The sequence below is a fragment of the Sciurus vulgaris genome (assembly GCF_902686455.1).
Source record: "Sciurus vulgaris genome assembly, chromosome: 11".
NCBI classification, from domain to species: domain Eukaryota; kingdom Metazoa; phylum Chordata; class Mammalia; order Rodentia; family Sciuridae; genus Sciurus; species Sciurus vulgaris.
In genome coordinates this window covers 67,809,280-67,836,358 of record NC_136472.1, presented here as the reverse complement: position 1 = coordinate 67,836,358, position 27,079 = coordinate 67,809,280, and the positions used below count along the sequence as shown (strand labels likewise).

At 35.3% G+C, this 27,079-nt stretch overlaps 1 protein-coding gene across 1 annotated transcript; it reads right to left on the bottom strand.

Annotated features, from left to right (window-relative positions):
* Positions 1–1,160: 1,160 nt before the first annotated feature.
* Positions 1,161–2,120, bottom strand: LOC306640454 (olfactory receptor 52Z1P-like; the record flags this gene model as incomplete). Its single annotated transcript, XM_079104738.1, has 1 exon — positions 1,161–2,120. The coding sequence occupies one exon, from the start codon at positions 2,118–2,120 to the stop codon at positions 1,161–1,163; it is 960 nt and encodes a 319-aa protein (XP_078960864.1).
* Between the last annotated feature and the right edge of the window lie 24,959 nt (positions 2,121–27,079).

The window sequence follows — 27,079 nt, the reverse complement described above, 5'->3', positions numbered from 1 at the left end:
TTGAAGAATAGATATTCAGTAGATTAGACAAAAGTGAATAAAGGGAAGGGAGGAGTATAGGAAAAGGAAAGAGAGTGGAATGAATCAAATAGTTTTCCTGTGTACCTGTATGAATACACCATCACTATGGTGTGAATTCCACCATCATATACATTGATAAAGGGGGTACTGACTAAAATAAGATATATTCCATGCTTGTATAATTATTTAAAAGTGAGTTCTATAGTTCTGTATGAATAAAAAGAATTAATACAATTTTTTTAAAATGTGTATTGATTTGGAGGAATTTGATGTAGTCTGGAGACAAGCTAATAGATAATTTCAGGTGTGATCACAACCTTTTTAAGTGCAAAGTTCTGTGTAAATGGTCTAGTTAGTGTTCTGTTGGATTTTCTTTTTAGTTTTTCTAAAATTTTCTTTGTTGTTGCTAGGTATGGAATTTTCCAACCTTTTACTCATTCAGTAAACCTTCTATTAGATAACAAGATGTTCCTTCAATGATTTTAGATTAACATCCCAAATGAGTAGGAGAAAGTAACTTTTAAATCATCCATGTGTTCTCATGTGGGTTAATTTAATATTGGTTACTATTTTTATATTTAATATTATCTATTCATTCAATCTATATGTTTTATGTTTTTATGCCATAGAATCAACTGAGCTATCCGTGAATCAGACAATGTATGATTTAGTCATAATATTTTAATTCATGAAATATGTTATAGCAAAATAATTTTAATATAGTGACTTCCTGTCATTGGTCTATGTGTTTGTTGATTGCAGTAGAAGTGTTTTATATTTCAGCAAAAATTCATTTTAACTATAACAATATTCAATGACTTACCACTCCTATTTCCTAGTTCTACATAGGAAAAGTCAATTCGTATAACCCCCCCAAATATTTCCACTTTATCAGTTTTTCTTTGTGTCCTTAAGATAAGTTGAAATTCATGGTGGCAAAATGTCTGGAAATGTTGAAAATAAAGTAGTTTTCAAAATCTTTTGAGTACCTTAAGAAAACTTACTGGAAACTTGGTAGATACTACACTTTTAAGGTACTTTTATAATTTTTTTTGATTCTATTCCTCACTGAAATTGATTTTAAAGAGAGAGAAAACATTTCCTTTGGAAATATCCATCATTGCACATTATTTATCATTTTAACAACATGTATTCATAGAAGAGAAGAGCAAAACCACTCGATCTTGAATTTGTTTGGTCTTCACCCCATAGATGATGGGATTGAGCATAGGGGGCACCACCACGTAGAGGTTGGCCACTAGGATGTGGATGTGGCGAGGGATGGTTATGCCTCCAAAGCGATGGGCAAAAAATGAAAAGAATGCTGGTGTGTAGAACAAGAGGATAACACAGATGTGGGAACCACATGTGTTAAGGGCCTTAAGCCTGGCAGCCCAAGAAGGGATCTGAAACACTGTGTGAAGTATCTTTGTGTAGGACATAATGATGAACACTATGTCCATTCCCGTAGAGAGTAGGGCCACCGTCAGGCCATAAATTATGTTGACATTGATATTATCACATGCCAATCTGGCAATGCCCATGTGCTCACAGTAGGAATGAGGAATGATGTTTTTCCCACAATATAAAAGTCGATATACCAGGAAGATGAATGGACAGCAGATGAAAAAGCTTCTGACCAGAGCTGCAATGCCAATCTTACCAATGACTGAGGAGGTGAGAACTGTGGTATATCTCAGTGGGTAGCAGATGGCCACATAGCGATCAAAAGCCATGGCCAGGAGAATAGCAGATTCTGCCACAAAGATGAAGTGTATGAAGAACATCTGGGCCACACAACTACCAAAGGATATGTCTGTGGAATGGAACCAGAAGATGGCCAGCATCTTGGGGGCTGTGGCTGTGGAGAGAAGGATGTCTGCTAAGGCCAGCATGGAGAGGAAGAGATACATGGGCTCGTGGAGACTGCGCTCAGTCACAATCAGGAAGATCAGGAAGATGTTGCCCACTACAGCCACAATGTACATGGAGCAGATAGGGATGGAGATCCAGGTGTGCAAATCTTCAAGTCCTGGGATTCCAATCAGGACGTACCACACATCCTGGGGGCTTGTGTGATTGTGAAGGGAAGAATCCATCTGTGCTGCTCAGTTCACCTTTAATGAAGGAAAGCACACGGTTAAGGATTCAGGAGCACCACCTTAGGCTGACGGCATCTAATCTAACTTTTCCCAGTATTTTCATCTGCATGAATGACAGTAAGATGGATGGACTAGTGTAAAATTCTATTCCTCCTATCTCCTAATTAATTCTTGCATCTTATAAAATAATTCTGATTTAATAACTTGCTAACATGACATAGTATCACACATCAATAATCTTATGTCTTGATAATGGCCTTTTGAAAAGACACACATGCATAGGGAAAAGGGACTTTATGGACTTTTATCCTTTTTACCCTAGATCTTACTGGATTTAGTCAGACCAGGTAAATCTGAAAGGTCTAGTTTTAACCACTATCTTCTACTGCCTTTCAAAATAAAAGGCAGTATATATGAAATACAGAATCAAATTTTTCATTGGTTGTATCTCTGGGAAAATAAATATGAAATTGAGTTTTATTGCTTATTATAAAAGATGGAGTGAATTAAGTTTGGCAAGACAGATATGCACATATGCCCTGTTTTACATTGATTGACCATTGTCTTGATGATAAGCCCTATGCCACTCATTGATGACACACAGTGAATTATACTAATTCCTGTCTGCTAATCAGTCCATTTCTCAAAACTGAGGGAAACATTAAGAATCTAAAAGATTTTCTATGCCAAACTGAGTTGGGCTCTTACATATGTGCTTAGTATGTGGTGAAAAAAATATTAAATTCTATTACACTCAGGTCACTGATTAAAAATTAGATAATGTACTTTGTTTTACCAAGTATACCATGGTAGCAAATAATTCAGTATTTTTGCATTATGAAGCATATGCTGTCCTTACCCAAAAGGAGGATGAAAATTTGCTGATTACTAGCTCCAGATGAATGCGGAAAAAAGGAAGGACAACGGTGGGTAAAAAGGCAGGGTAGCAAATACCACAGAAGGGCAGGATATATATGCATGTGTGTGCGTTCATGCATGTGTATTTGTTTATAGAAATAAGCTTGAGATATGAACATAGATACAATAATTGTTTGATAGGTGGCTACTATTTTATGCCAATTCCTTTGTAAGGCAAAACACAGCTAAAGTTCTTGTTCTCTAAAGTGGTACATGGACTTAAGAAATGATTGCCAGTAGGGAAATGCCAATCAAAACTACACTAAGATTTCATCTTACTCCAGTCAGAATAACAATTATCAATATCATGAATAATAATAAATTTGAGTGAGGAGGTAGGGGAAAAGTTACACTCTTACATTGTTGATGGGACTGTAGATTAGTGCAACCACTCTAGAAAGCAGTATGGATATTCCTGGAAAAAAATTAGGAATGGAAATACCATATGACCCAAGTATACCACTTGATGTTTATCCAAAAGATCTAAAAGCAGCATACTATAGCAATACAGCTACCTGAATGTTTATAGCAGCACAATTCACGGTAGCCAAATTGTGGAAACAACCAAGGTGCCCATTAATAGATGAATAGATTGAGAAAATGTGGTATATATACAATGGAGTTTTACTCAGCCATAAAGACAAATGAAATGATGGCATTTGCTGGTAAATAGATGGAAATGGAGAAAATCATGCTATGTGAAATAAGCCAGGCTCAGAAAATCAAGGGCTGAATTTTTTTTCTCAATGTGGAATTTAGAGAAAAATAAGGGAAAGAAGGTGGTTGGAGATGGAATAGTATATCACAAAGATAAAGGGGAGATCAGTGGAGTACAAGAAGGAGAATGAGAGGGAGAGAGGAAGGAAGGGAAAGGAAAAGAAATATGTAATGTATTTAATAAAATCATGTTACATTCATATTTAAAGGCACCGAAGGAAATTTCACCTTTATGTACATGTAAAAAATACCAATCAAAAATAAAATTGTCCAGGTGTGGTGGTGTCTGCCTGTAATCCCAGCAACTTGGGAGGTTCAGGCTGGAGGATTGCAAGGTCAAAGCCAGTGTCAGCAAATTAATGCAGCCCTGAGCAACTCAGTGAAATCCTATCTCTAACATAAAATACCAAAAAAAAGAAAGGCGAGGATGTGGTTCAGTGGTTAAATGTCTCTGAGTTCAACCCCTGGTACCAATAAATAAATAAATAAACAAACAAACAAACAAACAAAGTAGTACAAGGAAGATTGGTAGAGTAGAGAAGGAAGAAGAGGAGGGAGGAAGGAAGAAAATGGGTGGAAATGGGGATTCAAATCAAATTTTTCAAATTATAATGCTGAAATAAGAAAATAATAGATTGCCTCTGCGTACCTTGATTCCACTGCAGTTCAGTATACTAACCATGTATAATATAGTTTTGGTACATTTTATTTTTTTAAGTGTTAAATGTCCTGAGCTTTCTTTGCATATGATTTGCAATGTTTGAACCCTGGACCCAGGGGTGCTTAACCACTGAGCCACATCCCCAGCCCTTTTTTAAATTTTTTGTTTGAAGACAAGGTCTTACAAGTTGCTTAGGTCCTTGTGAAGTTGCTGAGGCGGGGCTTGCAATACTCCTGCTTCAGCCTCCTAGGCAACTGGGATTACAGACAAGAGCAACCATGCTCAGCTCTCCCTTTTGAAAATTATGTTTAAATATACAATGCTGACTTGGTCAGCCAATTTGATTTTGTCTTAAGTTGGCATGAGGTTCTTTTAAAATATTAGAATAAAAACTTAAGATGTTATGTCTATGCATTTACTTTATAAACATAAGCCAAATATTTTACCTTTTAACATATAGCTCATAGTCTTCAAATTTTTAAAGTGGAATTTTGATGTTTCAGAGAGAGAAGATAAGATTAACACCAAAGCATGCTGACAGAGGTCCATGGCAGAGCCTTGCAAGTGATGAGTATCCTGAGAGGGTTACAGTGAGTAGGGTTTCCTAAGGTCATTAGGGTTGGGCAGGGAATAGTCTGCATGAAAGAAATAAATGGAAGGGGAAAAAAAATTCTGCTGATGTCCTTCTAATTTTGCCAGTGATCTTTCAGGACACCAATAATCTTTTGTTTTGATTTGTTTATACAGCAACATTATTACCTGTGATTGCTCTGATTACAAGCCTTTGTCATATTGTGACTGGATGACACAGAGATAGTTACTTAGTTTGAACTTTATTTTTTTTACTTATAAAATATTTTATGGTAAAATACCTTAGAAATACTATCAATGTAAAGTGTGAGTCGATTCTGAATTAGGTGCTTTAGAATGACATCTGTATAAATCAGATATATCTCTATCCAAACAGTGTCCAATGGCATTAGAGCACTTGTAAAATAACCATAATTATGACAAAAATAATTGTTACTTTGAATAAGTTTAACCTTTTGGCACTTCTGGCTAATGGGACACCAAATCAAGACCAAATTCACCTAGGTCATCCATAAAAACCAAGATGTATTTTCTTATACTGGGCACATTATATCAATTGTAAATCTTCACTTCAAATCTCATTTATTTTTAGAAGCTACAGACATTTAGCATAGTGATGGACACATGTTATTCTTGCTCCATCACCAATGTAACACATTTATTGCATGAGGAATGGAGTTCAAATATCTGAAATTGAAACTCTCGACATGTGCCTAACCCAGAATCTCATGAATAATAAATAGTCAGTAAAATTTTTGGAAGAAAGGCATGCAAATATATGTGTATTTACATATACATATTATTGTTAACTATTCCACTTGTTTCACCACTAAGCTTGTTTTTAACTACCAGAAGTTCATTGAATCTGTGCACAACATTAAGATCTGCACTTAAAGAATAAAATCACCATTGCACAACATGTTCTAAAAGGAAAAGAATACCTATCTCTGATGGCCCACTCAATAAAAGAACATAAAAAGATACCACAATTGCAAATCAAGTTCAGTTAGAGTTAAGTTCAGTATCACATGTGTCAGAACTGAGGAGTATATGAGATGATTAAGTTGTTGGAAAAATAAGCAACTTCTTCAGGAATCTAACCTTTTCTTCATGTCATTTTTTTTTACATACCTTTACTGAATATAACTCAGTTTACTTACTTGTATTTTCTAGAATCATGAAAATATTTAACAGGTTGAGAGGAGAGAAAATAAAAGCAAGGAGATGTCCAAAGCACAGGGAGCAAAGCTGGAACTTTTTATACCTCCTTTTAGGAATCTCTTGGGTCCAAGATTTTCAGCCCCAGAGGGTTGAATTTTTGCTTCTCCCATGGAAGACTGCCCAGAGCTTGTTGTGGTACATTGCCCACAGGGAGATGCATCCCTGTTTTCTCTTCCTCTACCAGTTTTGCAATTTTTTCTCTAGCTAGCACTCTCAGACACCCAATTCAACACATACAGTTATATGCCCAGGATTTTTCTATATTTGCATTTCAAAGACTGGTACTAGTACAGCCATATTCTGTTCCCTGGCAGCATCTGAAAACATAGGTTGTAAATGCCAATGTAGGAAAAGGACTGGATGCTTCTTAGAAGGCACCCAAAAGGGAACTCCCTCATTTTATTTAAGGCCCTTTGGCTTCTGCTCTCTTCTATTCATCACATTAGAAGCATCAGAAGGGTCTAGGAGTGCTATCAGCTGCTATAGACATCTCTTTTGGTCTTTGAACAATACTTTTCTGAGGGATAAAGTAAAAGACATATAAACAAATGCCATGATATTCATGGGATTCAAAACTGACTCCATGCAGAGATTTGTGTTCAAGAAAATGTTTTCTCATTTACTCCTCAAAAGTGAAAATTTTCAAATATTTAGGATATTCTGGTATTCATCAAGAACTCCCTGGTATGGTTTTCACCTATATTATTAGCACTTCCTAGATACAGGATGGCTGACCATCAGTTGACCTTGACTAGATGATCAATGCTGGCAAGTGCCCAGATCCCAGTTAGTCTGTCAACATCTTTGTGCTCACAGACTGAGAGAACCTGAGAGACACTAAAATGTCCCCTGTATTTCAATGCTTTCCATCAAAAAGTTTTAAAATATAAATAAAATTGGATAGCTTCTCTTTACTGTTTTGGATACACACACACACACACACACACACACACACACACACATATATACTTCATGCTGTGTAATGATACCTCAGGAGTGTTGGTTTTCTCGTGTGTGTATGTAAAGATCCATTACTTATCTTCACATTCTATCTTTGGAAAACAAATTAAGGAAGGAAAGAATATTAGAGAAAAAGAGATTGAGGAAGGACGTTGAGGATTTACATGACAATAGAAATTGGCCTGTTCATTTGATTTCTGATTATGACTGGAATAACAAAGAATAGGGTCCATAAGTGGATATTGTAGGTCCTGTTGATAACTTTTTCTGACACTTGCAAACCTTGCTTCTCTACAACACAAGTTAACTCATCTCCTTGAAGAGTCATGAATTCTTTTTATTATCAGAAGTTTTTGGTAGTTCCTAATTTCCGATACATATAACAAGCAAGAAGACAGTAATTCAACCTGCTTCTGGTTTAAAACTCACTTCCAATAACATTCTATGCAATATATTAATTGTTATTCATAACCTTCAACACATTTAATTTCCCTTACAGAGGTCTATATTCCATTATCTGAAATCCCAGGACCACATAATTTGGAAAACTATTCATATTTCAGAAAACTTAGATCACATACTTCATGCTGTGTAATGATATCTCAGGAGTGTTGGTTTTTCCCTTGTGTGTATACACACACACACACACACACACACACATATGCATTTCTGAAAGGAACATGTGAATATTTAAGTATGTAGAATAAAGGATTATAAATTCTCTAACATCAGTTTCTGTCAGGTTTGGGCAACACTTTAGGTCAGGTTGTGCTGCCAAAAGTTTCAGTTTTCAGTTTTCAATTTTCTATGAATTTCAAGAAAAGGGGTAAGGGATTGTGGTCCTCTTAACTAAACTAGTGGCAGAAACTCTTTAGGATGATGCTGAGTGCTTCAAGTATTTGAATTTTCATCTCGTTTCCAAGGTTTGGAAACTTTTCCAACACTATTTCACTAAAAAGTTTATACATGCCTTAATTTGTATTTCACTGCCTTCCCCAATGACAGTGGTCCTTATATTTGGGTTCATCACTTCTCAGATTTTCTGAATATTCTGGCCATGGGCTCTCAGTGTCTTTATTTTTGTGGCTAACTGAGTTTTCATGATTGTATACTTTGTTTTGGAGACCTGAAAATCTGTCTTCTGAGTGGTCTATTAGTATGCTTTCAGTAGAATTTTTAGTTTGATTTCCTTATTCTTTCATTTTCAGAACATCTGTTTGGTTCTTTTGCAGAATATCTATCTCCTAAATGAAGTGATCTTTCACTTCCTATATAAACTAAGGTAGAAAATACATAAGGTGAAAAAAGCAGAGTTGCTTAAATTAGAAGCAGGTTGGCACTGCAAAGTGCTATGTGAAATGTTGTATTGAAGTATCTCTTTGAAGTTTTGCACCTAAGTTTTAAACCAAGGCTGCTTCTCTGTCACAGTGACACACAGTTTCCAGGAAAAATGGAGTGTTTGATTCTTCTTGATATAATTCAAAACCACAAGTTTCTGATAGTCTGTAATTATAAAAAACAAAGGCTCTCCCTGAGCCAGAAATCATTAGCTACCCAAAGAAGGGGATTAATAACACAAGATTACAGTTTCAGCTAGTCCTTGGGAAGGTTATAGTTTTCTATTAATTTTGTGGCTAACTTTATCCATAATTTTTGTTCTAGCCTTATGATTGACAGGTGGATTTTTAAAAATTTTTGTTTTATTGTATCCCAATGTAACATTACAGAATGTTTAAAATGCATTAAAAATAAAATGAAAATATTATGCTAATTTTAAGTCCTTTGGGTATAAACTGAGGAGTGGGAAAACTAGGTCAAAAGGTGGGTCCATTCCAAGATTTTTGAGAAATCTCCATACTGCTTTCCAGAGTGGCTGCATCAATTTGCAACTCCACCAGCAATGTATGAGTGTGCCTTTTTCCCCACATCCACGCCAACAATTATTATTGCTTGTGTTCTTAATAATAGCTATTCTAATTGGAATAAGGTGAAATCTTACAATTGTTTTAATTTGCATTTCTGTAATTACTGGAGAGGTTGAACGCTTTTCCATATATTTATTTACACCGAAACTCAATGGCCTTCAACAGATGAATGGATAAAGAAACTATATTTACAAAATGGAATATTATTCAGCCATAAAGAGAAATAAAATTATGGCATTTGCAGGTAAATGGATGGAATTGGAGAATATCATGCTAAGTGAAATAAGCTGATCCTAAAAATCCAAAGGCTGAATGTTTTCCCTCATAAGTAGATGATGATACATAATGGGAGTGGTGGGGTGGGGGTAAGAGAAGAATGGAGGAACTTTACTAGATTACTAGAGGGAAATGAGAGTGGGAAGGGAGCAGGGATATGAAAGATGGTGGAATGAGACAGACATCATTACCCTATGTACATGTATGATTACATGAATTGTGAATCTACATGGTGTACTACCATAGAAACAAAAAGTTGTACCCCATTTGTGTACTATGAATCAAAATGCAATCTGTAAAAATAAAATAAATAAATAAATAAATTCCAGAAAAGTAAAAACAATGAAAATATTAATATTCAATGCACATACACAGTTTTATAACAATTGTTTAAAAAGAGATTATCTTTGAACATTTTCAAACCATATCTATTGGTATTGAAAAAGAAAACTCCATATAAACAATGTATCTTTTTAAAAATATAAGCTTCGATATTTTCTTTATTTTACTTTCTTAGCTCTAGTAACCTGTATCCAGATGTGTCAGAGTTTTCTTGATTTTTTTGCCTCAGGTACTCAGGTATATAATAAACTCTTTCAGTGTAAGGGTGAATATTTTCCTTTACTTTCCAGAAAGACCTCATGAATTATAATTTTGATTTTTGTTTAGTTTTGATTTGTTTTTTCCTTTTCGTTTTTGTTTTTCTAATGAATCCATGAATGCATGCTAGTCTTTGTGTCTTTTGCATATCTATCAGTGATAATTTACTAACCTTTTGTCTCTTGGTTGCAGTTATTCCTTTTCGATTCAAATGACAGTGTTTTCACTAGTCTCCTTCAGACATTATAGATGGTAATCTCCCAAGAGGACAGTGATCACATTTTCCATTCTCTGTATCTGTGTGCAACGGCTTCCTTTAGTAACAGGACCTATTTTCCCCCAACCACTCAAGGTAGTTGTTTTTACCAGAGAATGTAGTGATGTTCTGGGGTTACTACCCCAAATGTTAGGAAGACTAGCGATTTCATTTTGTTCCTAATTCACCATCAGCCACCAATGCTAGAAATATAGCTATTCTGAAATTAGCATGAGGTAAAGAAGTTAAGCCACCCATGTAGAAAGTGTGACCACGTGGAGGAGCACCAGGCCTGTGTGTGGCATCTTTCCGGACTTTCCAGTTCAACCCACTCCCCAGCTGAAAAGTGCCTATGGAGTGACCTCAGCCCCTTTCATCTGAAGTAGAACCAAATACTTAATCAAGCCTTTCTTGAATTGTTAACCAACAACTCGTGTGTGCATCTGTATATACGTGGCTCTGTGTTTGGGTGTGTGTAAATTCACATGGAAAAGAGAGAATGTTCATTGGTAAAAGCACTTCTATCCTCATTTTCCTTTCCTTTTCTTTTTTTTTTAAATAGATACTCTTTTGAAGTACCTTGAGTTGTCCTAGGATGGCAATAACATTATGATTGTATTTATTTTTTTAAAAAATAGATGAACCAATATAAATGCATTATTATTAACTGAAGTCAATAGTTAGCCTTAAGTTTCACTCTTTGCTTATATAGTTCCATGTGTTTTGGTAAGTGCCAGATATCATTTATCTACCGTGTAGTATCATACAGAATTGTTTCACTATCCTAAAATTCCCTTGTGGTCCAACTGTCCTTCTCTCCCTCCCTATCCCCAAACCTCTTATACTTAGTGATATTTTTTTTACAAACTCTGTAGTTTTGCCTTTTCCAAAATGTCATGTAGTTGGAATTATATAGAACATAGCCTTGTCTTAGATGAATACAATAACTTTATTTTATTTATTTATTTTTATGTGGTGTTGAGGATCAAACCCAGTTCCTCACACATGCTAGGCAAGTGCTCTTCCCTTGAGCTACAACCACGGTCCCCCTGGTTTGAACTCCCCCCATGAAGTGCCCCATATTCCCTATATTTATCTTTTCAGGGTAGCTTCTGTTCATTGGAAATATGCAGTTGACTATTCCCCTATGTCCTCTCATAGTTTTATGGCTTTTATAAATCACTGAATAATATCCCATCATATGTGTGTATCAGTTTATATATCCATTCATCTTGGGTGCTTCTGACTTTTGTCAATCATGATAATGCTTCTATAAACACTTGTGTGCATATCTTTGGGTGGACCTACATTTTCAACTTATTTGAGTAAATAACTAGAAGTTTCAAGGCAGGATTGCATGATAATTCCATATTTCATTTTGTAAGAAACTATAAAACTGACTTCTATATTAGTTCTGCTATTTTTATTCCCATCAACAATGAATGAGGGTTGCTGTAGTTCTACATCCCCACTGGCATTTTTATGATGTCAGTTTTTGAATTTTAGTCATTCTAATAGAAGTACTGTGATTGGTATTTTGTTGTTTTAGTTTGTGATCTCTTAATGATGTATGGTATTGAGCATCTTTTTAAACAATTATTGGCATCTGCATATCTTCTTTGGTAAAGTGTCTGTTAGATCATTTGCTCACTTTTTAACCAGGTTATTTCCTATTGTTGAATTTTAAAGGTTCTTTGTATAGTTCAGATACAAACTATTATATAATGTATTTTGCAAATATTTTCTTGATGTGTGCTTCTTTTTATTCTCTTAGCTTACCATGAGGCATTATTTAATTTTGTTTTTTGTACTGGGGACTTAGAAAATGCTCTCAATTTAGACTCTTATTTTCTTTTGCTGAAGGAAAAGCTTTATATCCTTCTCTAATAATTTTTCCTATGTTTCTCTCCTATCTTTCCAGAATTCCCATTAGTAAGGTGATAGAGTTTCTGGACGAATTTTTTAAAAAAAAATTTGTCTTAGATGAATACAATAACTTTATTTTATTTATTTATTTTTATGTGGTGTTGAGGATCAAACCCAGTTCCTCACACATGCTAGGCAAGTGCTCTTCCCTTGAGCTACAACCACGGTCCCCCTGGTTTGAACTCCCCCCATGAAGTGCCCCATATTCCCTATATTTATCTTTTTTGTTTTGCTTATTTAAACCTATATTCTGATGTGTATGCTTTTAATTCACTTCTTATACTTTTGTTTAATTTGCAATTATTTACAGAACTTAATTTGCAATTTGCTTATTAGTTCCCTTTTATATCAATGATTTAATATGACTGATTATATCATGAACCTATTTTCTTCTTAAAGTTTTTTCATTGTCATGAATGATAAGATTAGTTCCTCCAAATGAATTTCTTTTTAATATTTTTTTTTCAGAAACTCATTCTAGTCAAAACATTTTATCCTATTTGGGAACTATTTCCCTACTCTAAGACTTAAACTGTAGGAAAACAAATCCTGTAGTTTTGCTTGCCAGATTCTAAGTCAAAGAACAAGGAGATTGGATGATATATAAAAATAAAAAGGAGGGAAAGACAAAAATACAGAAAGAAAAACCTAGAGAGGTTTTTGTTGATATCTAAATATATTAAGAAATACTTGCTGTTGTGGTTACTACTGCTCTGTAGTATATCTTGAAATCACGTATTGTGATGTCTTCACCTTTTTTCTTTTCATTCAAGATTTCCTTGATTATCGGTGTCTTTTTTGATTCCCTATATATTTGAAGATCTTTTCCTATTTTGTGAAGAATATCATTGATATTCTGATAAGAATTATATTGAATCTATAAGAAATAAAATCCCCATATAATTGGAGGGGAGTCAAATTATTCCTGTTTGCGGATTGTACCATACTACATTACAGGAAAATCTTAAGACTTCACCAGAGGACTATTAGAACTCATAAATTCAGTACAGTTGCAGGATACAAAATCAAGTGCAAAAATCATTTGACTTTCTATATGTCAAAAACAAGATTGCTGAGAAAGATATCATGAAAGTAATCCTGTTCACAACAGGTACAATAAAATAAAATACTTAGAAATAAACAACCAAGGAAGTGAAAGACTACACCAGGAAAATTTAAGAAACACTGATGAAAGAAATAGAGCAAGACACAAACAATTTTGGAACGACCTCCCATTCAATGAATTTAAATGATTAATATTGTTAAAATGTCAATATACTCAAGGTCACATGTTTTTTTAAACCTCAGTATTGCACTATTTTTTCAGATATATCAGTCTAAGTATTCTGGCATGAATCTGTTGAGTCTGAACATTGTAGAGAATGGGAAAGACAAAACACAAACTTGGACAATGGGAAAGAAATGCTTACAAAACCAGTGCACCATTTTCAGGCTAATAATAGGGATGTAGAACTCAAGGACAACACAGAAGTGAGAGATACAGTTCAAAATGATTGATTCCACCCCTCATGCAAGACAATTGCCAAGACCGAATTAAAAATCAGGACTTAGGGATGAACACAGCATACAATGACACTCTGCAAATGGCTAGCAATGGTCAGGGTATCTATTTTATCAGATGTCCCAATAGGCTAGGCAGAGAAGATCCTGGTGGAAACAGAAAAAGTGAGAGAGAATGTGAGGATATAGTAACAAATTAGTTTGGGATGAATCATAAGGAATATAATAAAGAATAAATTCCAACCTAATTCACTACGCAATTTTGATGAACCCAGAATTTGTCAGGATGGAGGAATAGTGCAGTGGGTTTCAAACTGCTAAGAACAGACTTCCATGAAGGATAGATGAAGAATGAAATAGGAGTGGGCAGTGTGGAAATCTGAGCTGACTTCTCATTTGAATCTGCATAGGTTCCCCAACCTTGTATGCATGATAGCATGATGGATAGACCTGTCCCGTGCAGAGGTTGGCCTAGCCCAGATCACATGGAGCACCATGCCATTGCCCATAAGCTCCATGGCATGGACGAAAGATATGGGAATGAAGAATCAGATATACTGATGCTCCAGGTCAGAAAATCCAGTGAGAAGGAAAAATGAAGAATTCATGCTTAAGCTTACAAGCATAATAATTCTGGAGCTGAAATACTGAAAAATATTTTTTAAATGAAGTGGTCCAATTTAATATGAATGATTATAATTTCTGTGTAAATAAAATCATCATAAAAATTTGCTAATTCACCAAATATGGCTGAGTCTGTTTTTTTGCTTGTTCATCCAGCATAATCACTGAATGGTACCCACAAGTGGCCTACCATCTTTTAAAGATGATTCTTCTAATTACCCCTTCCTTCAAAACACCAGTAGGGGACAGAAGAGATCCATTGCTTTTTTTCTCCTTTCTTCATGGGCGAGGCAAGTTTGTTTCAGAGTTGGATAAGCATAAGTGAGTCCAGCCCTCTTGGTCCTCGGCATGGCTGAAGAGATAACCACCTTCTCCTACAGGTTGTATCCAAAGACCTGGGTGCTTAGAGTTTCTGTGTACGACAATATCAGAGAGGATTCTTCATCATAAACTCAAAGTAGGCTTAAAGGCTCAGTTTTCATTAATGGTTGTGATGATCAGTTTTATAAATGGTCTTACTTATTGATTTTGTGTTAAATAGGTTGTTTATGAAATGTCTATAAATATTATCAACAAGAATGAAATATTCAAAAGGTTATTTTCTATAATTTAGAAGCAAGATAAAAATATATGACAAGGTACATTTAACTGTGGCCACCTGCATTTGTAAACTTCCATCAAGATTTAGATAACTTGAGACACTTTACAGAAGACATACGGGAAATTAAAAATATATGAAAAAGTGTTCAACATCTCTAGTAATTAGAGAAATGCAAATTAAAACAACGCTAAGATTTCATCTTACTCCAATTAGAAAGGCTATTATCAAGAACACAAACAATAATAGATGTTGGCGTGGATGTGGGAAAAAGGCACACTTTTACATTGCTGGTGGAGTTGCAAGTTGGTGCCGCCACTCTAGAAAGCAGCGTGGAGAATCCTCAGAAAACTTGGAATGGACTCACCTTTTGACCCAGTTATCCCACCCCTCCGTTTATACCCAAAGGATTTAAAATTACCATACTACAGTAATGCAGCCACATCAATGTTTATAGCATCTCAGTTCACAATAGCTAGATTGTGGAACCAACCTAGATGCCCTTCAACAGATGAATGGATAAAGAAACTGTGGTATATATACACAATGGAGTATTATTCAGTCATAAAGAAGAATACTATTATGACAATTGCAGATGAAGGGATGGACTTGGAGACTATCATGCTAAGTGAAATAAGCCAATCCCCAAAACCCAAAGGTCAAATGTTTTCCCTGATAAGTAGATGATGATATATAATGGGGGTGGGGGAGTGAGAGAATAATGGAGGTACTTTAGATTACATAGAGGGAAATGAGAGGGAAGAGTGTTCAGGGGTATGAAAAATGATGGAATGAGACAGACATTATTCCCTATATATATGTATGATTACTCAAATGGTATGAATCTACATGGTGCACAACCATAGAAACTAAAAGTTGTACCCCGTTTAAGTACAATGAATCAAAATGCAGGCTGTAAAAATAAAAAAATAATAATAAAAAAAAGATTTAGATGATTCGATTGGACTACGACATGAATGATTAATTTATCTGTCTTGTTTACTTTAATTCTTTTTCTTTAAGAAAATGTGAGACTAGTTAAAACCAACCATAAAAAAGTATCAGATACTGAATGAGAGTTGAAAACAGAAAAGGGGAAAGGAAATTTCAAATAATCCTATGTATTTGTGTATTATTCATTTTTTTAATTATTTATTTTAATTAAAAATCATAAATTTTTGATAAATAATAATTGTATACATTTATGGCGTGCAGGAGGGTTTGGTCTATGCATACATTATAGACTGTTTCAGTCAAGCTAATTAACATATCCTTCACCTCAATATCTCATCATTTTTAAAAATGAGATGTTAAAAAGTCTATTATTTAGCAATTTTGAAATATACATACATAAATATTAACTATGGTCACCATGCAGTGCCCTAAAACTTAGTCTTCTTGTCTAACTACAGCTTTGTATCCTTTTATCAACAGCTTCTCTGCTTGTTCCTCTTCTTTTCTCCTGGCCCTGCCCCAACTACTGGTGAGCACCAACCATTACTATGAAGTCAACTTTAAAAAAGTCATCTTTAAACTAAAGTGGACCATTTAGTTTATAAGAATAAATGCTGTATTTATTACAAATATCTAATTTTTTCCAATGAAAATTCCAGAATAGGGTAAGACCATCAGGCTCAGTACTCTCATTTTCAAGACAAAGGAATCTGTAGAAACTTTCTAAGAAATTGAGTCAAGGATACTCAGGTTCCTAGACTTCAAGTCCAGGTGTCTTCAGTGAATCATCTATCATCATCACCTCTATCACTTCTCTTGTTTTCTGATCATCACATAAGAAGAAAGAAGAGTTTTCTCCAGCAATAAAAATGCAATATGTCAAGTGAGTAATGTATTCAAGAAAAAGGCCTAGAAAAATTGTAGACATTACATTTTTATTAGAATTATTAGTCTTAGAAATTCACATTATTAGGACTGTACTCACAGGTTTAATAGAAATGTTATTAATAATGAAGTTTTGAGTTGCTATGATAGCATTCATTTCCAGTCCCACCCTCTTCTTTGAGAGGAAGTTACAAGAGGTAAATTAGTCCTTCAAATTTTTTTTTTTTTTTTGTATTGGTATTGAACCTGGAGGCACTTTAGCACTGAGCTACATTCCCAGACGTTTAAAAAATATTTTATTTATTAGAGACAGTGTCTCAATTGCTGAAGGTCTCACTACATTGCTGAAGCTGGCTTTGAACTCTCCATCCTCCTGCCTCAGCCTCTGGAGCCACTAGGATTACAGGCGTGCACTACCACGCCAGGCAGTTCTTCAAATTTACCTGCTTCATCCACAGTAGAAGATGGTACTCTTTTCTAAGATTGCAGCCTAGATCCAGATGCTGATCACTATAAAGTAGTTGTATCCTCAGACACTGAAGTTAAAGATGTTCATGGCAGAGTCCAGGATCTCCAAATGACTCCTCAGTTCTCCTAAAAATACTTACTAGTATCCATATCCTCAAGTATAATAAAGAATGAGGAAATGGCTAGCATTCCTGGATGACATGACATTCCCACTAGAACTTCTGCTGCCACAGAGATGGAATTCTTGGCTGCAAAGCTCTGTGCAGAAAGACATGCTGGTCTTGAGTTTCAGTTTTATGACAGACAAAAATCAACCATTCAGTGCAACACTAAGTGAACTGTGGGGGATCTAGGTAGGTAGCCACATTATGTCAGGAAGGAAAGTTAATTTTCAAAGAAGCTCACCTGGATATTTTTGCTAGGACATTTGCTACTGGAAAGAAAAGATAGTGGAGTAAATAAGAATAAACTTCACTGCAGGGCTTCTTTGCTTCCCTATACATCTCATATGTTCTGATAAATAAAATGAAGAAAATCTGCCTTGCTCTAAGTTTTGACATTGGATGTTTAGATTGTTCTATTGAACGTGTTCCATGTGAATACTATGTCAGAGTTTTTTGATCATCATTATACTGTGAAATTATAATTTCTTAGATTAGTAGATCTTCTACTTCTAGAATGTTCCAGGGGTGATAAAATCTTATCTGATTTACCCAAGGTACATACTTGTGGAAATGAGCGTACGTAACTCCAAGATCTTACAAATTGTGTGTGAAAAAGAAATGTCCCTCAGACTGGAATTAGTAACTATTTTGAAAATTCATTGTCCTAGCATGGGATAAAATATCCAGAAGACCACTGGTGGCATAGTATATGGTGCATTATTTCAAAGTCATTTTATTGGATTATTTGATATCTATCTATCATCTATCTGTATACATTTCATTTATTATTTTGAGAGCACACCATATTCAGGCTCTGTAGTAAGGATGAGCTTGGAAATATTAGTATTGATTATACAATATAAATGAAGATGATAATCCTATTTGTCTTTTAGAAGTTCACCATGGCTACAAGTAAAGAAAACTATTTTATTTATATTATGAATATCACAATCATCATTATTAAGGTCATTTACTGAAAATTTTGTTTTGTCTTTTTTCTAATGACCTTATGTCCATTCATTCATTAAAATAAATTTATGAAATGTTTTATTATGCCTCTCTATAGTTGAAGAATCTGAGGCATAAAGAGATTAAGTAACTTGTCTCTAAGTCAGGGTTATGAAATTACAGAGACAAGAGTAGACCTTAGGCTGTCTCATGCCAGAATCTGCTTCCCTATATTGCAAGGCACAAGTAGGGAAATAGAACTGATTTGGAATTGTTGTCTTACTCCAGACAAGATATGATGGTGGCTCAAAATTAGAAGTGGAGTACAACCACGTCAAATCATGACGTTGGGATAGCTAGAGGAAAAAGGCCATGGAAGAGTTTGGGAATTATATTTAAAAGAGTATTCTAGTCAGTGACAACTTGATTCAAATCTTTACATTGCCATTTGTTAGGTATAGAACTTTTAGCTCAACACTTAGCCTGATTATCAGTTTGGTTATTTGTTTGTTATTTAATATTGTTGGCATAATGATAATATATGAAAAATAATTGTTTTCACCTAATCAATATTTATCATTTATGATAATTATCAGAAATTGATAATTAAGTAGACATGGCTAATGGAAGAGAGTAGAGAGTAGAGACAAATACTCAGAATGGAATTTTTGTCCTCAAAGTCTAAGTGAGCCATTCACCAAGTTTGAGAGGACTGGAGGAGATTCCAAGAAGTGGAACAAGATGATCCATTAAGTTTTCAACATGCTGAATTTGAGAAGTCCATTGGACATATTAGCAGAGGTGAGCAATTGGCATAACATTTCTTTCATGTCATAAAATGCTAACTTATTCTCAGCATATAATAAAGATGCTTTTTTTCCATCTTTTCTATGGAGCACTGTTTGGAAATAAAGCACTGTGTATGGGGAGCATTGGCTTTGATTAGATTAATTTCAGTTCTACTTCTTATTAACTCTGTGATCTCCTCACTTTATTTTCCTTACTTGGGACTGTATGTGTACAGTCAAAACAACTCAAAAATGTGAAGGATGCTCCAAGGAGTCGCTTTCTAATGTTATTTTTCTAGACTCCTTATTTTTCTTCTAAAGATATTTCTGTAATATTTTAAAATATTGCTTTCCCCTCTTCTCCATGGAGATAAGACCATTTACCTAGATTTAGGTATAAAAGTTAACATAATGGTGAAACAAAACCTAACTACTTAAGCCATTTCAGAATGTCTTAGAATGTCTTAGTATGCATTTCTTGAAGTTCTAAGAAATAGCATGGCTCTTCCCATTGTTTTATTTTTTAATTTAGTTTTTATTTTAATATTTAAGTGTAACATACACATATCAATGCATATAGAATATACATGTGTGGCTTGGTTAACATTTACAAAGAAAATACACACATGTAATAACCATTCATATAGGAAACAGAACATGAACCATATCTTGGAAGACCCCCTATATCCACTTTGTCATTACTTTTAATTGGTCACACAACTGGTCATTTTCCTGATTTGATTCATTTCTATTATGTCCCTTTTAAAAAAGTTATTATACATTGAATTATACTGTGTTCCTTATGCTTGACTTATCTATTCAGCATTGTTGATGAATTGTCTTCATGTTGTGTGACTGTAGGTGATTACCTTTCATTGTCCAATGGTATTCCAGTTTACATATATGCCATGATATACTTATTGACTTCACTGTGGATGGGATTTAGTTCCTTTCTCGTTATGAACTGTACACATTTATGGAAATTGCTGGGACATAGGATGTACATAAGTTCAGTTTTAATATATACTGCCTGTTTATCTACCCACTCGAATTTAATGCTATTTGACTGACCTTCAATATAATAATTGCTTTCTCTTATGTTAGTGACCATGTTTTGAATTGATCCATTCATCTGCCTTCTTAGTTCTTATTACAGGACTGTGCAGAAAGTTATTATTATAATTATGCCCACTTTGTAGTTGAAAAACTGAGTTCTAACACAATTAAATTGCACATGGCTAAATCCAGGAGCAATAACAAGTGAAGATATGCTTGCCCATATTTGGTTAAGAATTATAAGAGGAGAACAGATATCCTCTGGTCCCAGAAAAAACAGATTTAAAGAAATACCAGAACCTCTAACAACTCAAGTAAACCACATCCCACTCAAGGTCGTTCCTCCTTTTCTCTGTAGAAAAGGGAGTTGGTGTCTAATCTTGGTGTAGGTGCACAAACTGATACTGTGGTGAAATGTGACATTTAATGTCACCATCCAGAACAAGCAGGTAGGTGATGGAACAGAAAGGGGAGACAAGTAGAACCTGCCATCTACCTAACGTCTCACATCTAAGACCTAAGGGCTCCCAAGCTTAAGGCCTTACTAGGCTGATAAGGTTGGTTGCCTCATGCAATTTTACCCTCACACCAAAAAGCAAAGTCAGATTGACTCACTTTCTCTCCATGCACTCTACTGGGACAATCCTTAATCTGATGTTGTCTCTCTGAATTAGATATTAACCTTAACAATTCAAGTTTGCAGAGAAGTGGTAATTTTATGATTAACAGAGGAATCATCTAAACTAATTTGTTCACAGTTTTTCTGAGGGCAAAAGAAATGGATCTCCATTATTGTTTACTTCCAATGACTAAGACACTTTGCTTTTTAGAGTTAATACATAGGAACTAAATAAATGCATCATGAATAAAACTAAATCAAAAATAAAGGGAGCTGGATGCTGTGGTGCATGCCTGTAATCCCAGTGACTCAAGAGGCTGAGGCAGAAGAATAGTGAGTTCAAAGCCAGCCTCAGGAATTTAGCAAGTCCCTAAGCAATATAGAGAGATCCTGTCACAAAAAAAAAAAAAAAAAAAAAAAAAAAAAAATAAAGGCTAGTTATGTTGCTTAGTGGTTAAGCACCCTCATGTTCAAACCCTTGTACCAAAAATAAAGAAAGAAAATAAAATAAGAAAATTAAAAACTGAATGTAAAGAATCATAAATTATCTTCACAATGCACATAAAGTTTTCCTCTTTGATATACTGAACTGACTCTATTTTTATAAAAAAAGATATGTGAGCAAGCAATAGATAGAAAGAAGAACAAGTAAAAATGAAAAAGGAGACAAGAACTGATAAAGATTTGTGATTTGGTGTGCAATTGAATCTTTTCCCAAGAGTAATCTAAGAAAGGTAAATGACAGAGAGGACTGAGAGGCTAGGAGGAAATGTAATATTGGCAGAAATAATATTGTCAAAATGGCCATTCTATCAAGGCACTATACAGATTCAATGCAATTCCAATTAAAATCCCAATGCCATTCCTCATAGAAATAGAGAAAGCAATCATGAACTTCATCTGGAAGAACAAGAGACCTCGAATAGTCAAAGTAATCCTGAGCAGAAAAAGTGATACAGGAGGTATCACTTTACCAGACCTTAAACTATAGTACAAAACAGCATGGTATTGGCACCAAAATAGACAGGGAGACAAATGGTACAGAATAGAAGACACAGAGACAAACCCACATAAACCTCATACTAGGCAAAGGAGCCAAAAATATACAATGGAGAAAAGATAGCCAGTTCAACAAAAGGTGCTGGGAAAACTGGAAATCCTTATGCAATAAAATGAAATTAAACCCTTATCTCTCACCCTGCACAAAACTCAACTCAAAATGGACCAAGGACTTAGGAATTAGACCAGAAACCCTGCACCAAATAGAAGACAAAGTAGGCCTGATTCTTCCTCATGTTGGCTGAGGATCAGACTTCCTTAACAAGACTCCCAAAGCACAAGAAATCAAAGCAAGAATCAATAAATGGGATGGAGTCAAACTGAAAAACTTTTTCTCAGCAAAGGATACAATCAATAATGTGAAAAGAGAGCCTACAGAGTGGGAGAAAATCTTTTCCTCACACACTAATCTCCAAAATTTATAAAGAACTTACAAAACTTTACACCAAAAATACAAAGAACCCAATCAATAAATGGGCTAAGGAACTGGACAGACACTTTACAGAAGAAGATATACAGGTGATTAATACATATATAAAAATGTGCTTATCATCTCTAGTAATTAGAGAAATGCAAATTAAAACAACTCTAAGATTTCATCTTACTGCAATTAGAATGGCTATTATCAAGAACACAGACAATAATAGATGTTGATGTGGATGTGGAGAGAAAGGCACACTCATACATTGCTGGTGGAGTTGCAAGTTGGTGCAGCCACTCTAGAAAGCAGTGGAGATTTCCCAGAAAACTTGAAATAGACTCACCTTTTGACCCAGTTATCCCACTCCTTGGTTTATACCCAAAGGAGTTAAAATTAGCATATTACAGTAATGCCGCCACATCAATGATTATAGCAGCTCAATTCACAACAGCTAGATTGTGGAACCAACCTAGATGCCCTTCAACAGATGAATGGATAAAGAAACTGTGGTATATATACACAATGGTATTATTCATCCATAAAGAAGAATAATATTATGACAGTTGCAGATAAATGAATGGACTTGGAGAATATGCTAAATGAAATAAACCAATCCCCAAAAAACAAAGGCCGAATGTTTTCCCTAATAAGCAGATGATGATATATAATGAGGGTGGGAGAGTGAGAGAAGAATGGAGGTACTTTAGACTACATAGAGGGAAATGAGAGGGAGGAAGGGGGGTATGAAAAATGGTGGAAATGTGTATGTATGATTATATGAATGGTGTGAATATACATTGTGTACAACCATAGAAACAAAAAGATGTACCCCATTTGTGTACAATGAATCAAAATGCAGTCTGTAAAACTAAAAAAAAGTAATTTAAAAAAATATTGACTTGCTCCAGCAAGTCAGATGACTTCTCAGCAATTCTTTCAACTATATTTTGAAATAAAAGAAAGTAATCATTCTATATTTAGAAGCACTTTGGGTAGAATCTTATTGATCCCTGCTTTTCTCTCAACTCTATTTCCCTCTCAGAATACCCTGTGGCTTCTAAAGCCCCTTCTGTTGGTGTCTCCTTTGCTTCCTTCCTTTGGTCATTTCTGAGTTATACCAGATCTGTGGCTTATGGAATCCCCAATAATGCAGAAAGCTAGTCTAAAGTCTGAAGTAAATAGACAAGACCTGTGAAGTGGGTGTCATTTCACAACATGAGAAATTCTAATGGACCCAGTAATCCAGTGGAGAACCTGCCTCTAAACTCTGAAGTGTCAGATCTCTGTCAAAGTATATCAACATTAATTCTTCTCTGTCACCTGTAGCTCAGTGGGAAATGCTCAGAAAGGAAAAAGGAAAAAAGAAAACATTGGCTGATCTATCCATGAGCCAGTTGACTCACATTTTTATAGTAATATGGGAAATCTTTGCCTGTTTCTTTTTGTTTTTCTTTAACTGGCTTATTGTTTTCAGACTTACTCCTTTCTTTAATTATTTTTAACCCCTGATTTGTTATCCTAGTTGTCAAATATTTGACTTATTGGGAAGCTTTCATCTAGCTTACTGATTTCAGATTTATAAAGCATTTCACATTTCTTCTAGTCTTGGTTACTGGTAATATGGCTTCCATTGATGTTGTCCACCTCCATTAAAAATAAATCCACAAGTTCCCTACTCAGTTCCTAGTTCCGCATTGCCATCCATGCCTAAATCGTTGGGATTCAGGAAGAGCTGTTAAATGAATTGGCTCACGCTTATGAATTATTATCTGGCATAGGTTTTCGTTGCCCATCAAAATAGAAGAGTTGGCTGGGATTATAGCTCAGTGGTAGAGCACTCGCCCAGCAAGCATAGGTGTGATCAGCAGCACCACAGAAAGAAGGAAAGAGAGAAGGAAGGAAGGAAGGAAGGAAGGAAGGAAGGAAGGAAGGAAGGAAGGAAGGAAGGAAGGAAGGAAGGAAGGAAGAATGGAGAGAGAACAAGAGAAGGAAGAAAAGGAAAGGAAAGGGGAGGAGAGGGAAGGGGAGGGGAGGAGAAGGGAAGGGAGGGGAGGGGAGGAGAGGAGAGGAGAGGAGAGGGTAAAGGTGAAAGGAAAAGACTACTTACAAATCTGCCATGTCTGAAGACCTCTGTCATTATGTCTGTTCTTTAATATTTCAGTGTTTCCTCTTCCAAATTCCTGTTGACAATGCTGGATTCCATCACCCTTTTCTTGGTGTACCTGGCAGTGGTTCTGGGCAATTCCTTATCACCCACAGTGTCTGCACTGACTCATCTCTGCACTGGACCATGTACTTTTTTCTGTACATGCTAGCAAAGAGTAATTGGCATCTCTGTTTGTCAACCACATTCACAGTATTGGGACTACTATGGCTACTCCATAATCACCCATTTGTGTGTCTTCCAGGTCTGTTTGGATCCCAGCTCTATTTACTCCATACTTTTTTGTTCGTGGAATCAGATAGGCTTCAGTCTTGCCATATGATTGCTTTGTAGCAACGCCAACACTCTGAAACATCCCTCGTTGTTCACCAAATCCTGGGTGGCAAAGATTAGAGTGTTTGAGAGTGCACCATTCACACCGTTCCTTTTGCTCTGTGTCTGCCTGGTTTCACCTAATGTCATGAAAATTTTCTCTCTCATTCCTACTGACTGCACCAAGATACGATCCACCTCTCCTTATCAGTCACGAACTTAAGCACTCTTTGCTTTGTTGATGCTCTTTCTCATCATGGATTCAGATTTCCTTTTCACATTGCTTTCTTAAAAAGAGATTCTCAAGTCTGTAAGGGTCATTGCCCACCCCACCCACTGAGGAAAAGGAGTAACACAAATTTCCTACTGCGTGTATGTCTCACATTCTGACTGTCCCAGTGTGCTGTGCCCCTGAGAGAGGCCTTTCTATCATTTAACGTTTGCAAGGCATTCTTCCTCCATCATTTTTATTATCATGAGCTATGCACACACTCTTTCCAATACTGATGAGCCCAGTCAACAGCATAAGGACCCAGAAAGATGTTCTCTTTGAAATAGAAATCTAGTGTTCTCAGTTAGTTCCCCTTTAGCTAAATTAGTTATCATATTATGTGGTATATGGTATGATTACATGATAATATCATATGATCTAGGATTATATGATAATATATTATTTTTACCACATTACCATTTATTAAAAGAGACAAAAACTAGAAGGGAAAGACAAACCTGTTGATACAAGAGAAAATGAAGTTAAGTATCTGATATGCAGTTTGTTCCCTTCATAAACTTATCCTTAGCTTAAATTGTTCTGCCAAAAGAAGAGAGAGAGAGAGAGAGAGAGAGAGAGAGAGAGAGAGAGTACTCTACTAAAAGAAGAATCATGACATTCAAAATTCAGACCTCTTGATGTCATTAGTCTTTTGCCCCCATTCTAAGCCCCTTTTTGTGACTCCTGGGGCTAGCCGCATTTCTACCCCCCTCATTTTGCTCTAATGTCTGTGTAAGCTTGCATAGCACTTTCTCTTGGTATGCACACAACTCTGCTTTCAAATCCACTTTTCAGTCTTATCTACTTATCACTTAATAGCAATCCTCATTCATTTGGACTTTTTACACTGTCTACTTGTATGCTTTCCCTACATACAATCTCATTGATGCTCAAATCAATGTCAAACTAGAGGATTCATCCAGAGAATAAACTAAGCTGAAACCAACCTATGCTTTTAACACCCTTCTGATCCTGGAAGTTTGGAAGATTCCTATTGAAGCATTTGGTAGGACATCTTGGATTCATCTCCACTGTGTATAGATAAAAATTATTTGTATGCTAATTTTCTTTGGCTATGGTACTCTGGCTTTGTGGGTTAAGTTCTTCTTACTTTTCTGACATGATAGAATAGTAGTGGATTTTATTTTCCTATCACCACATCACCACATTGAGGTGTGGCACCACAGATAGGAAAGCTTAGCCATCTGGTGAGAAGTTACTACATACTTTTAAAAAACTACATAACGTCCATAAATATCTACATTCCTCGTGAGGTATTGTATATTTTTGCTGGAACTTTCTCCCAGAATCACTGTCTGACTCAATAACAATCACCAGAATGTTCTATTCTTTGAGAAAATATATCTACCTTATTTTATTCCCAACAACCCACAAGGGAGGTAGACATTATTTCAGTATGCTGAATTAAAGCTCAATGATTTTTATTTAGGAAGGATATATGTTTCCAACTAAATCTACCCAAAGATGAAGAAGAAGTAATTTACATATGAAATGAAAAGAATACTTCTGCAATGACTATGAACACTTAAATCTATGACAACAACTGATGATTATTTTCTATCACCTTTTCATACATTAATGTTTTGTTATTTGTCTCTTATATACAAACATTCCTTCTCTCAGGGTTCCCATTATAGGCACTTAGATGTGAGCCAAGGGGATTTCTCAGCTCATGTTTTTTTTCAATTGATTAGACTTCACTGGTTTGCATATATGCCATCTCCCTTCTAGCAGAACTGATGGACAACTTCAGTTGGCTAGCCATAGTTGAGAAGAGTCACTGCATGTGCCATGAGCATCTGCAAAGGAATCTATCACCCGCAAAACCATAGCAAGGCTGGCAAATTTAGATTCTCTCATAAATTCTGGTACATGTGTGCATATATATGTATATATATATATATATATATATATATATATATATATATACATATATAGCATGGGCATGTTTCCTTGTATCCATGTGTGTATACATTATATATACATCTACATCCTCATCAGCATTTGTCTTTTTGTCTTTTTCATAGTAGCC